Raw genomic sequence first — 16,945 nt, forward strand, 5'->3', positions numbered from 1 at the left:
ATTCATACCTTACTACCTCATAAATAATGCCAATTTTCCTACTAAATTATTAAAGGGCAGAGACAGTTCCCATTGTCGTTTGCAAGGATGTAAAAAACAGATTAAGTCTCAGGCTGCCCACAGGTAATTAACACTAACAGCTTCATACGAACACCATTCAATTTTACCTTATTAGCAAGCGTTTTCTGCAGGCTTTAATTAGGTATAGCACAAGGCCAGCTTACTGTATCAGTATAGAAATAACAGGAGGAACTTAAACGAAACATCAGAAAGGCCAGAAAATAATCTTAGGACTACAGCTACTTAAAACACAACACAGCGACAGACCAGCTGGATGCTAGCGATACCATCGCGTCCACAGCACGTACAACCGCACTGGCAGCTGCGCGAGGAGGACGCAATCGCAGAGTGCTGCTACTGGAAACCTACGTTATTATATACATTATTACAACTTCAGCCTAAGAACCCGCCTCAAAAACCATCAAACCAACAGAGAAAGTGTCTCAGAAACCAGAGTGAACTGCGCAGTAGAACAGCTCATCTACGCGAAAGAGCTTCTTCCAAACTGGTTTCCATTTGAACGGGACCTGGGTTTGAACCAGCACGTTTGCTCTCACGAGGAATTTCAGAAATTGACAGAAACAGCAACAGCTGTACTTCACACCAAACAAGAGAAAGCACACATGGAACCTGACTAATATTTAGTAGGATCCGGTCTGGGACATTTTCCACTGCACGCAAGGTCCTAAGCACAGTGCGCTCCTCTACACTGAGCTCTGGCTGACAGAAGTCCCCCCTCCTCTGACCAGCTCCATTCACCTTTTTGTTAGACCCTGCTCCTCCAGGTGCAGAACAATTTCTGAAGGTAGCTAAGAGAGCACCACGCAACACCAGATGCTCCCACAAGACATTTCAAGTTTTGCATGGGGCACCAGCTACTTACATCAGCCCTTGAGCTTGACTTTGACTTCCGCTTCCTGCCCTTTGTCTTCTTCTCATCGTCCGTGGCAAGTCTTCCCTGATCCGAGAGCTCTCCTGACTTTCTTTCTGGTTCCTGAGAGACAGGTGTGGTGGGCTCTTCCTCCTCCTCCTCCGGAGGAAGGGGCAAGGGCTCGAGGTAGTAACTCCGTGGCTTGGGTTTGGTGTGCGTGTGGTACAGGAGGAGATGCTGCTGCTCCTCGTATTTAATCACTTTCCTGTCGACACGAACGGTACCAAACCACGCCCAGGAGAGAGGAGCAGGATTTTTGTGACCTTCAAATAAATCCCAAGGGGACACCTTTTGTTTTGTTGAAACCTGAAGACCCTGTTTCAGAATAAAAGTGAAGTTAGTGTTTTAAGAAAGCTGAAGGCTAGAGCATATGACTTGCTTTTGTACACCACTATTTGAGTCAGAAAAATCCAGTAAGGACTGTTTCCCTTCCACAAAATGTACCAAATGCTTACTGGTGGGATTTTAACCTCTATCCAAGGCTGCCCCTAGATAAAAGCACTTATATTTTTACAGCATCACTTGCTTACAGCTATGCTAAAAACCTCAGGTTCCATCTATCGTATTTTGGAGGAAAAGTCAAATATCTATCAAAATTTGCTAGTCTCAGAATATGCTTGCTACAAGTTTACACATTCAAATAAACACTGTATCACAAAAAACACCTAGCTAGTCTGCAGAATAAAAAGCTCTATCCTTCTCTTTTAAATAAATTCACTTAAAAAAAATATGCATCCCTTCATATTCCCCAAAAAACCCAAAACAACTAATAGAGTCTTCCCACCCCCTTTTTCCTCTGCCTTCTGTGAGCAGGGTCGCGCCCCCCATCTTCCTCCCAGCAAGTAACAGGTCACACGGTTCCCAGGTCCAACGAGCGCTCAAATGTGGGACTCTGCTTGAAAAGCACCACTCCTGAAACAGCTTCTGCTTTTCAACCCAAGTCAAACGTCATTTCCTTCTGGCAGCTTTTGTGGAGCTGGCTGGTACCAGCCAAGACCGCGTACTGCAAAATTGGGCAAGCTTCAGCCAACACTCATCACGCTAGCGGTGACAAACTGACACGTACTCCACAGAGTTAACGAGGAAGGACACGCAGCAAACGTGATGACTGGATTTTAAACAAATCAGAAAGTGAAAGGTTACCCAAACTCTTGAATCTGCACGAGTGGCATGAACCTGTTTCTGTTCAAGACCCATATGTACCCAAAGCTCTGAGGCTGTCTGCCAGCACCAGTGAAGGGTCAGGGAGCAGAGGCCGGAATCGCCGCTGGCACTGCCGCAGGGGCGGTGACGCCGGCACGTGGGCCGGGCCGCACACGGCTGCTCGCACCCCTTCGGCTGGGCTTTAATGGCTCCTGTGTGCCCCTCTCAGCCCCCACCGGGTTTCACGCTCTGCCTCAGGATTTTCACATGGATCACGCAATCAAAACTGCGTAAGAATGTCTGCAACAGAATGACAGCCGATACCAAAATACGGTCTGCCATTTGCAATGATTTTAAAGGTAGTACTCGACAAGGCCTCGCTCTTGGCATCGGGGCTCCCAGAAAGCCCACCTGTTTAAATGAGACCGCACGGCTGCGGCCGAAGCTTCAGTAACGGCCGAGAGCGCGTTAGAAGGCTGCACTACAGCAGTACAGCCCTCCTGCGATGCTGCGTATAAAAGCATGAACTGTACAGGCTGTACCTGTTTGCTTGAATTCCCTGTGCTTCAAACACCACGGACGAACTGAGATGAAAGCAAACATTTACTCTTGCCTGTTTCTTATCAATGGAGTCAAATCCTGCGATTTTGTTCCCCTTGGTGTCGATCAAGGATCCCATGGGCTCACAGGTAATGATATCGCACGTCTGCTTTGGCAGCGGGAGCAGCTGGCGAACCTTGTCAATGCTTTCTGAGCGCTTGTCTCCCAGCTCTTTCTAGAGAACAAACACATCAATCGATCACCAGAAACGGGGGAAAAAGGAAGGGGAACATCGCACTGCTTTCACTATGAGAAAATGGCCAGTTTGGGGGTGAGTCATTTCCTTGTGCTTTAACTAAATTTAAACAAGTGGCTTTGCATGGCTTTTTTTGTTTTCTTTTCTTTTTTTTAAGAATGTAAGTTATCTTTTCATCTCGTGTTAAAACAGAATGCAGAAAACACAAAATGCTAATTTAGTGTCTCAAACATAAATAAAAGTAACTAATTGCCTTGCACGGTCCCCATTTTTTATTCAATAATATGAAAATACTAGAAGTCTGTCTTCCCACCCTCACATTCCTGCACTTTTATTTTCTTCTTTTTCTCCTTGTTATCCCTAGTGCTGTTTCAGTCTCTCCTCCTTTTCCAAGAGGCATTCCCAGAACTAGAAATGACAGGATTAAAAGATGGGCACAGAACGTGCCCCAAAGGAAACACTCGAAATGACAAGACGTAACACTTACCTTTAGCTTTTTCACTAAGTTCATGTAAGCCCTTTTGTTTTCCTCGGGCCCTCCTTGGGAAGCGTTTGACAAGTCCGAGGCAAGCGTCCCGTTGATGAGGACGCCCAGCATATCGAGCACGGTTGTGAACAGTTCGCTGGGAGTAAAGAAAAGCGTTACCTTGAGGAACCACTGACCGACAAGAGATCCGGGCACAGGTATTCACAGCAAGGGCCACCAACACCGCCCTTCTGACCAGCCAGGTTGTGGGGCTTTCTGCATACACACACACCTCTCAGGCTGCATGCCCAAGCCCCGCTGCATACGTGCAAGAGGACCGTCAGGATGTACACCCCAATCTCGTTACAAACCCCAGCTCAGAGCTCCAGACAGCACAAACTGCTAACAGAGCCATTAGGAGTCACGAGCAGTTACAGGCTCCCATTCAGGAAAGCGCTCAGGTGAGTGCTTGTTACGGAAGAGCGGAAACAGTAGCTCCAGTGCTTTCCAAAACAGAGGTGCTCCCCAACCGAGACCAGCGCTGGGCACGGACGTTGCACTCAAGCAGTAACAGGATAATAGTAAGAAAAGTGTATCAATAACATACACGCAATCTAAACTTAAAAGCATTAAGGACATGAAGTAACTTGTTTAAATGGCGCAGACATACTTGTTGGTCTGCATATCAACAGTTCCTGATGTGATGATCTGGAGCAGCAGAAGCGCCCAGTCGGTGGTCCACTGGGTACTCCTCTGCACGGTGTCAAACATGCCACCCACCTGCAAAACAACACAGCGGTCACACGGCTCCGCACGTACCGCGCAGAGGCACGCTGCCCTTAGCGCATTATTACTTATGACTAAAGCTGCTGTCCCACCCCACGAGCTCTCGTGTGCCGGATGCCATCTGAAGTGCTGACTTTAAATACTTTTTCGTCCCCGCTCCATGCTCCCAGCAAAAAGCCGCTCCTAAGAAGGAACTACAGAAAAGCAAAATATTCCCCATGCTTAAAGCTTACTTCAGGGCTGTCTTGCTCAACAAACAGAGAGACTGTCTCAGTTCTCAGCACCTGCTTTGAGCTCCTGAACCTTGCTGAGTTTGTATACAGGGAGATTCTTCCCGAAACTCCGTCTGCGTTTAGCGTGTACAAAAGGGAAATACCTTGCTGCTTTAATAACAAACCAAACGTTGCCCGTATCAAGAGTTCTCCCAGCCCACCACAAAGCGCACGTCTCCACGCTGCTCAGTGGCAGGCGGCAGCTGCTTTGCTTTGAGTGCCGTCCCGGCCACCCCACAGCCGGCTACCGCTGCCGCCAGTCCCCTTGGCCCCAGCCCGCGGCAGCGTAAGGCTGCGGCTACCGCAGGGGTGGCACAGCCACATCTGAGCAGCTTCCAAAGAGACGAGAGGGGAAAAACGCTGCAGTGTCAGTGTCACTGCTACCCCGGCGCTCCCTCATTTGGCCCCACACGTGGTCTCCACACATCCACTCCACTGCGCTAAAGAAGCTGTGGCAGCCCCGCCATCGGGTACGGAGGTCTCAGGAGATGTGGGATGCTGGAGAACTTGATGGAAACTTTCTGAGTTGATTAATACTTGTATCCAAGTAGCAGCAACTGAAATTGCACTTGTAAGTTAAATAGCCAAATGTTACATTCCCTGAGAGCTCTGAAAGTCTCAACTACACTGACTGCCTAATTCCATAAAATCCTCGCTTGTCACACAGGGATAAACCATCAGTGGACAACGGCCTGGAACGTCCACAAAAAGATGATACATTTCTGAACTTCCAGGGACACTGAAAGCAAGAAAGCAGCACAAAAATAAGGCACGAACAAGGTATATGCTGTCCTTCCTAGTCATGTTGTGGCCAGGAGGCATCAGCTGAAACAAGAGAGACGGGAAGAGCAGAGACAAACACCAACGGAGCAGGGACCCCGTCGTGTCAGGGCAGAGGGGACACTGACACCCTTGCTGTCCCTGGCCAGCCCCACCTGTGGCTACCCCCAGCCCCAGCCCAGAAGCCCCAGCCTGTCCCCACGGCCCTGCCTGGCCACGCAAGGCTGTGTCTGACCCCGGCTCCCCTCACCAGGCCTGACCCTGACCCTGACCCTGACCCCACCGTGGGCTGACACCCGCTGTGGCCTCAGCCCTTCCCCATCCCAGTGGAGGTGCCTGGGGCTGGGGGCGGCCAGCTCTCAGGGAGCCCCAGCCCCTCTGGTGTCCTGATGCAGTGCTTCTTGCACCTTACCACCTCCTCCAGTGTAGCTGCTACATCTTTTCATAACATCAGGATAACCACATAAGCTTTCCTTACCAAGTTAAGACGAAGTTGTAGGGCTTCATGCATCATTTGCCTAGCTTTGACATCGTCCTGGTACCGTTCTTCCCTCCAGTTACTGAGGATCTAAGAACAAGCATTCGATTAAGGAATGTTCTCCCTTTGAAGGCTAAGTATTTGTAACCATTATCTATAAGGAACCATAAAAGATTATTAATCTTTTTATCCTCACGCCTGTTTAAGGCTTATAGCAGATTAAGCAAACTAGCAGGGGAAAAAAATAATTTGTAAAGACCTGATAATCTGCTATCAATTGTGTGACTGGATCTTCCCATTGTAGCAAAAAGAAAACAAGCAGCTTCATTCTGTATTTATTGAAAATACTATTTCAAACACCCTATTTAACTGTTCACCACAGGTAAGGGAGTAGATCTCTTGCACTGGATGCAGCTTCCCAACAGGATCTGGTGGGATCTCTGGATGAGAGACGACCAGAACCTTAGGGAAGCTGGTCCAGCTGCATCTCACAGGAGAACCCACACCACAAAAGGAAAGCCCAAGTGGCAGTTACACCAGGGATACAAAACATCAAAGGAACGAATTTAACAAGGACGCAGATCTGCATCATAGCCTGGACCGGAGCTGAGGGGCAATATGAGAAAGTAACAGCCCTACAGGTATCGATCATCAGTGCCACAGCAATTCACAGAAACCAGAGACAGAAAACAGGAAACGTGCACGCACTACCCTGGGCACGGTGTGCGCTGGTTTCAGACGGCCCTAAGGGGCTGCAGTAGGCTCCAGCACAACCCGGGCAGGAGCAGGAAGCCCAGAGCAGGCTCGACAGGGCTGTGAGCAAGCACAGGGCTCCAAAGGGAGAGCTGTGGGCAATGGGCCAGTTTGGGACTAGCAATATTGGTTTTTAAAATATGAAAAACTCTTTATCTGCACCAACTGGAGAAGATGAATGGTTTTGCTACAGAAAGAAAGTTCCAAACTTATAAAAACTTTATACGATCAAGCTAGAGACTGAAAAGATTGTTTCTCTCAGGACAAACATGTTTTTGTTTTTCCTGGAAAGAACTGAAATCAGGCTGAAGTTCATTCTATTTCTCTGTAACAATTTCAGGAAGAAAAGATGTATTCACTCTCAAAAAGGAACAAACACCTCCCCATTCTTCCTTCCTTGGACTGTTCCCTTCGGCATACCATTGCACTATCATTTTCCTGGCTTTACACCATCATGCACACATAAAACCGATGACACACAAACAGCTAACGAAGGCTGCTCATGGTGATGTACTCGTTTTACCTGATTAACCTGGTTCTGCAGTGATGTTAGCAGCCCTTCGCGTTGCTCATCCTGTCCCTTCAGGCAAGTCAGCACCAATGAAAGGAAAGGCTGCTGACTCAAGAGAGACATGCTTCAAGAGAGGCAAACACAGAAGTAAATTAGTACAGTTATTTTGAAACTTCCCCTCACTCCCTTCCTTGTTTTGTCTATTTTTTTCCCTGGAAGTGGCACTGTCTGCATCTCTGTCTGTTTCTGTTTTAGTAAATTAAAGCCTTGCCAGATGAATTAAAAGAGCACGCACACAAGAAGGCAGAGCAGCAGCCCGTGTAAAGGCACGTACGATGCCTGTCGCTCCCGAGAACCCACCAGCTCGGGGCACAGAATGACCAAGAACTGCACAGACACTCGGAGGCCTGACTCAGGAACAGACCCTGTTATCTAAGACTACTTTGATTAACCAGGCATATCATTTCAGTGGAGGGTAGGCAGCTGAAGTTTCTAATCCATGTCAGGGGTCTGAGGTGCAGCCCAAGCAAGATTCCCTGATTGGGCTGGGAGCTGCCTGAGCTCCACCAAAATTGTAACGCGGGCTGAGTGAGTGAACACAGACACAGCTCGAGCTGGCTGTGGGAGACGTGCCATCCCAATGTAAGTGCTTTCAGACTTTTTAAACTTTTTTTTAGACTAATGTGTATCCATTATAGACACAAAACTAAGGCGAACTGAAAGAAATACACAAAGAGGAATTTGGAAGTACAACATGTGACATAAAGAAGCTCAAGAGAAGTTAAAAATGCCAGCAAAGGGATTTGAGTAATGGCTCATGCAACGGTTTCTGCAGTTCTAGGTACATAAGCTCCTAGAAAATTATATGCTTCACAAAAGTAAGCCAATGAGGCCCAATGAGGATCCACTCCTCAATACACTCCTCCTCCAAAAACCCCTCTCAGCTCTCCAGGGATTTCCCAAGGTCGTACCTTTTTTGTTTCTGTCTATCTCTTTCCTTCTTAGAAGATGACCCCAAATGCTGACCTTTCTCCAGCTCCTCTCCTGCAGCCTTCAAGACCCTACCTTGAACCGAGGTAGGCAGTTTTGCAATCAGGGGAGCCACCAGCCACACTCCTCGCCGCTCAGAGGAACTAGAAGGAGAACAAATGTATTTCAGCCGAAATACCCATGCAGTTTTGCAGTCAGTATTAGCTGCTATAAGACTGAACTGCTTTAATAAAGCAGTTGACACAACGCATCTGGAGTAACTACTGTGGACTGAGCAGTCACAATTTCTGGTTTCCAGAAAACTCAAGAATAGCAACTATATTTAGTGTTAAACAGAAGTAAATAGAAGTAACCTTCAGGCAACTCATTTCAGTACATTCCTCTTTCAAGTACAAAAAAGTCTCAGCAATCTACACATAATTAAGCATCACGTTGGCTAAAATAATTAAAAAGGTGCTACAAAAAATACCTTAGGAATGTCTTTTTACCATTCTGTCTTGTATTACTTGTGTCAGCATTTCCAAGAGAGTTTGGATTGAAGAGGCCTATACCAGAGTTAGAAGAGTTATTGTTTAGATCAGCGGATTGCTGAAACACCTCTATTGTCGCCTTTGCAATATTATCCAACAAGCTGTTCATTTCAGCCACAGACCCAGAACCCTACAGTAAAACATAAGTAAACTAGCACATTCGTGGTATGTTTGCTCACGGACTACGTTAAAATTTAACATACTTTTTTGTATTAAATATTTAGATAAGAAAGTTCGAAAATAAATACTCACAGGCTCCTTCATGCACTGTTTGATCATCAGCTGCAGCTCCAACCAAGACTGCCGGAGAGTCCACTGATCTAAGTTCTAGGCAAGAAATCAACATTACAAACACACGTGTCAGCACTTTACAGGTCCGAAGAAAAAAAATAAGTCTCATACTTGAATACACTATGTGAAAAGCCTCATCTTATAAGCAGATCATCACAGTCACTACTCTTTTTAATAGTCAAATGACATCCCAAAATATCAGACCTATTAAAGAATGTGCACTAGCTTCCATGTCTTTGTAGCTAATATTGTTACTCAATACTTTGAACCGTGCAACTTCTCTGAATAAAAAACTCACTCTCTGAAAAATCTGAGCTTAGCTAAATATGAATATGGAGAACGTAATTCACTCTCTCGTTAGTAGTTACACTGATCGATGGCACTGCCACCCAAGTGGACGTGTTTGCATTGAGCACGAGGCCATCCAGACATGACTATAGTAAGCGCAGAGGCTAAAGTGACTGTTCTGCAGGACACCGATCACTATGTGTCCAGGTCCAGATATTGCCAACTTGATTCTTCACAGGTTTATTCAAAGAAAATCCAGTAGTTTAAGAAATGAAGTGTCCCTAATGCAGCTGAATTTGAAGAAATGACTGGTTTAGGACTGTTTGTGAAGGCATTTGAGCCGTTTCCGTGGAGCAGGAGTGTCTTTCACCACAGTACTGTCACAGAGCCCGCTGAGACAAGGAGGCACCTCCACCTGAGCAGCCCTAAAAGCCGCATCCTCCTCAGTGTCTTCCTAATGGCTGACAGTGATGAACAGCAATGATGAGCATGCTGCACGCTCATTTTCTCCATAACTCTGGAATCTGAAGGAACGAGCCGCCAGAAGTCACACTATGAAACACCTGCCACAGAGACCAGGGATCCTGAGCACACACTATCTTTGAAGAAGAACCTAATGCGTGATTGCACCAGGAACTGCAGATCAGCGTCACTTGGTGCTGCTGAAAGACAGGGTTAGAGCCAGCGCATCCCAGGTCGTTTTTCCACATTTCCCCACTGCGTTACCTGAAGTATGCGTTTGATGTGCTGCCTCTGAGGGTTGTCGCCCTCGGTGCACTCTTTAATGCCATGAGGGTAACAGATAAGTTGAAGGAGCTTCTGTGCTTGTTTGTTTGAAAGAACGGGGTCCAAAATAAGATCTTTGTCTGTGCACAGCCTCTCAGGTTCTTTTAAACAGTGCTCTCCAACCCATTCCTGTAAGTAACCAGGTAACAGATTCACAAGTTAGTTTCAAGGCAACATTAACTTTTGGTAAGTTAAACAGAAAAGGTATTTTTCCATATGCAAAATCTGAAGTGGACATACAGGGTTATGCAACATGTGAGATTAGAAACGTCTTCTGTCATTCAGTACCACCTGAAAGTGTAAGACTGTTAACAGGTTTCCTGAAATTCATTTCTTCTATACTTTGAAAGCAACTTTGCAATGAAACAAACACTATTGCAAAGCACTTTGAGCAGACAGCTGATGGAGCGGTCCTACTGTCTTCTCAAAGTGCTCGAGATTGAGGGAGGAAAAACACCTCAGTTCTGACAGAGATGCTAATAACTGACTAAAGCAATTTTTCCCCCAATAACATACTGCTGAGTGCATAAATTGTCCAAACCAGGAAACCCAAGCAGAACTCAAATATCAAGTTGACTTCAACAGTCGTTTTGCACCAAAATGTATGTTATACTTTTCAAATAAAATAACATTGTTTCTCCAAACCAAGACAGAAGAGCGGTGTCACAGATTACCTGCTGGCAAATTGTTCTCAGCACGTATCTAGCATACTCGCTCAAACTAGCAGTTTCTATGGAAACAGCTTTTCCACATGATTTCAAAGTGTGAGCGGAACCCCAGATTTCATCCTCGTTGAGGTCATCCAATAAGCCTCTCATAGGGAAGTCTTCACTCTTCAAGGAGCTGACGTTGTTGCTCCCAATTTCGGCATCGCCTGTAGAGCAGAAGCAGAGAAGCACAGGGTGAGCTGGCACCCAAGGCCCTGGGCCCCAGACCGCTCACCCGCTGCAGGACGTCTTCCCAGGCACAGGCCAGCTGAGGAGCGGAGCAGGAGCGAGGCAGCCGCGTTCCAGAAGGGCAGAGCTGACTGACTCTGAAAATCACCATGTTCAAAGTATTGTCCACTTGCTTCATTTTGCAGAGCATGTTTTTAACAGGTATTTCAGAAGTTGGAAAAGGTTTGTACAAGTCAGACACAAATAAAGCCACCGCGTGCTCAACAGGAAAAGGTCTGTGAGTGTATGGAATTGCTTTGGCAGATAAGAAGAGTTGGGTTACTTGCTCCTCTCAGGTGTCCCTCTTCCAAGTCTTCTCTCTTACTTTGATTTATTAACACTCCATAGATCAAGAGAAAAGTTTGAGCAGTGGCCCCTCAGCCCACCTTACTATGAGCTTCTTGACATGAGAGATGGATCTTCCTGGGAACGGAAAAGGGCAGAGCACACTGAGGGGGCCTGGCAAACACCGGTGAGCCCCTCCTCTCTGCAAGGGTCCAGCACACATCTACCCCCACCATCTACCTGAAACCCATGGGGGCCACCGGAGAAGCAAGGAAAAATACTTTGGACACTGAAAAAAAATCTGACCTATAGCAGTTCCCATTTTATATGTTTATGGGTCTGAAAGGTGACAAGGGGACCAGAAAGAAGACACAACTACAGCATGTAGTAGTGGGGAAGACAGCCCAAAGTGCTGTGCGTAACACCACCCGTGAGCCCGCGAGGCCGTCCAGGAGCACGCACGACAAGAGCCTGCGTGAGAAGTGGGCTAACACAGCCTAATGCTTTAAATCAGCAGAAGGTCCTCTGGATCTTAACTCACACACCACACACAATAGTCAGCCCTTAAAAAACCCCTCCGTTTACTATCACGACCAACTAACACGGTGTGACAGGGCTGAGTGCCTTGCTTCAGCCACACGAATATCTACCCCTTCAAATACACACACTCACTCCATGGCCTCTGGTTACACATATGCCAGGATTTTTTTGCTAAAAACTGCAACTACCAGAAAAGTATTTCAAACTGCTGCACCAAGGAGACTGACAGCATTTCAGCAGCAATGGCTACATCCTCAGACTACTACACATTCACACCGAGCGCTCGAAACACCACGGGGCACCGGGTCCTCCTGAGCACTCAGTTCTCTCGTCACTGCTTCTGTGTTCCCTGGACAAAAAAACACGAGGGTTAGTAGAGTTACTGCTAAGAAAACAGCCAACGCCTGCGCGCCCATCTTGGTTTGTGCTGCTTTAGCATTACTGCTAAGTAAAGAGCGCACAATCCTTTTTTTTAACAAGACTGAACGTGCATTTCATAGCTTATCAGAACCAGAGGCCTGGCTGGCTGCGACGCAGCAGCCCGTGCCCAGACAGTGCCTGCGGGCGGGTGGCAGCGGCGGCTGCGAGGTGAGGGCGCAGGTTTTGTCCCCGAGCCCTCAGCGCTGCGCGGCCGGCCCGGCAGGCTCACCCAGCTCTCCGCCGCACGGCACGCTCCACCGCAGTACACGGAACCAGCTCCTCACAGAGCGCGGAGCCACTGCGTGAACAGCACTGCCACTCGCGAGATGGAGCAGAAGTGATTTTTAAGCAGCGGAACAGCAGAACAGCAGAACATACCCAGAGAAGTGGAAGCAGTTACAATCCCTCCGTTCCCCCAGCGCAGGCAAACCCAAAAACCCCTGTGCCACTGACCCAAGGGCTGGTAGAGCAGACTCATGGAGCCCAGCAGAACCCAAAGCCCGGGACAAGCTCACTGCGAAGAGCGTGGGAAACAAGCTGACGGATGTCTGCGCCCAGCACACGCGAACGGATGGCAGCAGCCAACAGCCCATCCACACCCTCCCTGCAGCCCATGCGTCTTAGGAGCTTGTGAGCACAACCGTATCAGGCCCAAATCTGTACCCATGAAGGACAAAAGGGAAGAACCTGGCAGGCAAATATCATGAAGAGACAGATACCAAGCCCCACATAAAGCTAAAGCCATCCCAGACCGCTTTGCTAGAACTTGTGAAGACATTTAATACACCCTAGAGCAGTTGACTCTGCAGCACCATCCTCCATTGTGGGTAGAGATTACTTTTTCTAACACAGATTTCCACTCACAAAGCTTCCTCAGCACAGAACTGCAACAGCTAGCATTTATCTGACGCTTTTCCTCAGCAAATCAAGTACAGTTTTAATAATTAATGCACGGTGACAACAAGAGACATCTCCAAATACAGTATCTGGGGTATAGGAGATGTGCTGCAGTGAAGGCGTAAACAAACTGTCCCCCCAAATCTTCCTTTGCACCACGTCCCTGCACAGAGATGAAACAAGAGGTGTTCACACTGCACCCCATTACCGAAGAAAAACAGAAAACCTCAGCACTCTGAACAGCAAGAGAACATAGATAACGGCCACAAACGTATTTCAAACGCACTCTCAAATCCAACAGCCCGTCCCAGATAGCTCATATCTTCCCCAATACAGCCCCATCACTAAGGACCATGGGGTTTTGGGGACAATCCTGAGACACTGGCTGACAAAGGCACTCTAGCTGGAGGTCTATCTGTGTGGGTACGTTCACCTCTGGACAGTCTTGCCTCTTGAACTGGACATTTACATAGCTCCAAAAATACACATCACCAGACGTCACAAGAGCTTTAACTGAACTTAAGCCAAACCAAAGCTCTGAGGGGGTTACTTCTTCGGAAAAATAACACGCTCGTCCTTCGCAGAGAGTTGCTCAGCAGTCCTTCTTTTGCAATTTCCACAAGGACCGACACACGTGATTTGTGGCAGAACATAGAAAAGGGTGGGAAAAATTACCTGAGACTGTGTTTCCTCTCTATAATTGAGAGGGACTTGGTGGTGGCGGAAGGGGTCAAAATGTGAAAAAGTCACATCTGCTCAAAGCCTCATCAGCTGGGGCTGACTCACCAGAGAAATATTCTGCCTCTTGACCTGGGGGTAAACGCTCCTCACATGCTACAGAAGCCCAGGCAGCATCCACATTTTTCTCCTGCCATCAGTTTTCCTTTCCCAGGAGCATTCCCAGGGAAGAGAACTGGCACGATCTGTTTTTACCCGAACGCTAGAACATTACACATGACTCTGCATAATCTTACCGAGCATCAAAATTGCTTTTAAGACTGCAAACACAGCTCCCACTTCTATACTGTTGTGAGCAGCAGCCAGGAGGTGACGATCGCAAGAAGAACGAATTCCAGGAAATAACTTCCCTAGGAAAAGAAAAGTAGATCTTGTAGAAAATGGTTGTTACTTACCAATTAAATTTTCCTTTGTACAAATTCCTCCTCCTCTAGAACAGCTACAGAAGCACAACAACTGAATGAAGAACTGCATTTCCTGAAACTGAACTGAAGACCAACAGGTAAGCCACTAACATCAGCTGGGTTACGACGTGTTGCTATCAAAATAAGCCAGGATCACTTAAACAGAGAAAGGAGCCTGCCATTTCACTGGGCCCACGTAAACAGGGAATTCAACCACAATGAGACATTTCGGTTTTGACTTCCTTTAGGAAATTAATTCCCTCACCTAGTCTTCATAATAAACGAGGCAAAATCAATTCATATAAATACCTGTTGCACAGTTAAGCCTGATTTTGCAGCTCAGAAGCAGACTGCAAAAGAAGTCAGGGAGTGCCTGTCTGACCTCAAGGAGGAGGGAGGCAGCAGTGAAGGCCGAACCTGGCGCCCCTCTAAGGGGGCTGACCGAGCCGTATGTAAGCACAGACTGCGATGTGGTCACACATTGCTTCATTTGTAGAGTTCAGACATGATTTTTCCTATCCATTCAAATGCACTTTTATTCCTAGGGAAGCCTGGGACCATGTTACGTACTTCTGTTACTCAGACGGTATTCTTCACAGCTCTTACTTGTTTTGCTCAAATACGCAACAAAAGCTCACTCATTTCTGGTCAAAAGATAAATTAGTATTACTTTTAGATGGAAGAATTTGACGCCACTAAAGAGCTGAATTTTTTTTTCTTTCAATTTCATTTTCCCATAGAAATAGCCTTGTCATGAAATTTGCTGAAATACTTCTAAATCAAAACACACGTTATTTCCAGGTTTGTTTCCTTTTCATCGCTAGGTGCTTGCTCCTTGCCCTTTTCCTTCCCTTTTGGTCAGTGGCAAGCACACACAGGTCAGACCATAGAATACCCAAGTTTGAAAGGAAAGAGAACTACATTCATATATTCTGAGAAGCAACTTTCTCATGGTTCTTCTATTGGACTAGAGGCTTTATTACACCCTATTTAAAAATCACACTGAATTTCAATTTACGTGCCAGGCTGCCAGCCTGCACGTTGGGTATGCCTACTGGTTTCTGTATCACTGTGAGATCAGCGCTGCAGGAGCTGCCACTGCCCCGACAGCACCCAGCACGAAGGAAGGTGGGGACCGTGATCCGTACTGCCACTGCCAACAGCAGCACTGGCACAAACCCAGCATTAACAGGTCCCAGCCTCACATGACTGTTTCAATGAAATTCCAAAACCAAATGAGAGCTATTAGAAGAACTGTTCCATTCTGAACGTATTCCTCTTTGCTGAAGGGTACACAGATGCTGTGTTACAATGTCATTTTCTTTTTTAAGACGCAATACTAATATATCTGAGTTTTATGTCAACATTATGCCACATCTGGGTGGCCAAGTGTTGATAATAAGTTTCAGCAAACTTCTATAGTTTTACACGCCTATAAAATATTTCCCAAACAAATAAGAATAGTAGGCATCAACTTTTCACTAGTGAAACATCTGTAATATTGAACAGGCTGTCATTTCTACTTGTACTATGGATATTTTCACGTACGAAATTTGAAGCCATCAAAAACCATCTGGGTTCACTTTCTGAAAGGGAGGGACCATGCAGCAGGCAACTGACCTGCTCCCTGGGCAAAGAGGCAGACCTGGGGAGTTCTGAAGAGGTGCAGGAGCAGCCGACAGGTCATCCTCGCCCCAGGCTCGGCATCCGGATCTCCACAGGCTACGGAAGATGGGACGTGGACATAAGGCATCTGCCCAGGACCTCACAAGTCCCACCGGCAGGCCTGAAAATGTTCTACCTCACAGCCCCATTTTAAATGGCAACACAACCGTCTCATCAACAGGAATCAGCATTTATGGCCCCAAGTCGTTAAAGACAGGAAAGAACAGCGTGATTTTTGGTAAGCAAGAGACCTAATTAATGGCAGAAAAGGACAGACGGTTAAAATGGCTTTTGACAGTCAAAGCAGAAATAAGAAACACAAGTCCAAGCAGAAAGTGAAAAGAAATGTGTGACATGTCCAACAAAGAGGACCACAGCTAAAATACTCCAGGGCTGGAGGCAAAGACAACGAGGTCAGGGAGGAAATGCTGTCAGGCAGACTGATGCCAGAAGGAAACGCACAACCTGAGTATTTCCAGCAGACATTTGAGCCTACAGTGCAGAGCAGAAAAGTCGCGAGCAGAAGGTGACAGAAGGGGATAGTGTGTTGTCAGCAGCTCCGACACCACTTGCCACGTCTGGGATCTCTGATCTTACCTGGCGTGGCTCCTTTGGGGAGCTGCAGGGACACACAAGCTGCAATGCACAACAGGTAGCATCCCCCACGAGAGCGCAGCTCCGAACACACTACCTATTCAATCAATGGAGACTTCTTAAGAAGTCTTAAGTTTTCCATTTTAAGTTTTTCTCTTGGTATTTTCTTACCAGCTGCAAGAAGAGAAGGTAGTGCAACGTGCTGAACCACATCTTCCAGAGAAAAGCACTGCCGGGCAATCAGTATGGCAATGAAAGTGGCCAGGGAATCGTGGAACGACAGGTCGCTCACCTTGGAGGAACAACAGTGCAAGGCTTCACATAACAGTGCACACACAACTGCCACGGCTATTAAGGAATTAACTATAAGAATAAACAGTAAAATGTTTGCACATAAGCATTTGTTTCTGCATTTTAATGCATTTCCCAAACACTTCATGGGAAATACTGACAGCTCTTAACTTCATTTTAACAAACACCTATTTCAAATACCACAAATTCTGAAATAAAAAAACATTAGTCTTAAAAAACTTGAGAAAATTTTGTCATTCTATAAAAATGGATAACATCTTTACTAATTCCTTAGCTTCAGGACAAGAGTATGCC

General features: G+C 46.7%; 1 protein-coding gene across 1 annotated transcript in view; it reads right to left on the reverse strand.

Annotated features, from left to right (window-relative positions):
* Window positions 1-16,945, reverse strand: part of MED12L (mediator complex subunit 12L) — a 131,274-nt gene that overhangs the window by 11,123 nt on the left and 103,206 nt on the right. Inside the window, exons 23-36 of the mRNA XM_086754304.1 lie at window positions 16,511-16,631; window positions 15,701-15,802; window positions 13,913-14,026; window positions 10,536-10,735; window positions 9,802-9,990; window positions 8,749-8,823; window positions 8,436-8,626; window positions 7,948-8,109; window positions 6,989-7,100; window positions 5,713-5,802; window positions 4,067-4,176; window positions 3,418-3,553; window positions 2,748-2,909; window positions 944-1,306 (exon numbers count right to left, since the gene is read on the reverse strand). Of these exons, the coding sequence (XP_086610430.1) occupies window positions 944-1,306; window positions 2,748-2,909; window positions 3,418-3,553; window positions 4,067-4,176; window positions 5,713-5,802; window positions 6,989-7,100; window positions 7,948-8,109; window positions 8,436-8,626; window positions 8,749-8,823; window positions 9,802-9,990; window positions 10,536-10,735; window positions 13,913-14,026; window positions 15,701-15,802; window positions 16,511-16,631 (2,127 nt within the window). The remainder of the gene's footprint in view (window positions 1-943; window positions 1,307-2,747; window positions 2,910-3,417; window positions 3,554-4,066; window positions 4,177-5,712; window positions 5,803-6,988; window positions 7,101-7,947; window positions 8,110-8,435; window positions 8,627-8,748; window positions 8,824-9,801; window positions 9,991-10,535; window positions 10,736-13,912; window positions 14,027-15,700; window positions 15,803-16,510; window positions 16,632-16,945) is intronic.

This window comes from Chlamydotis macqueenii, chromosome 9 (assembly GCF_036417535.1).
Source record: "Chlamydotis macqueenii isolate bChlMac1 chromosome 9, bChlMac1.mat, whole genome shotgun sequence".
Lineage (NCBI taxonomy): Eukaryota > Metazoa > Chordata > Aves > Otidiformes > Otididae > Chlamydotis > Chlamydotis macqueenii.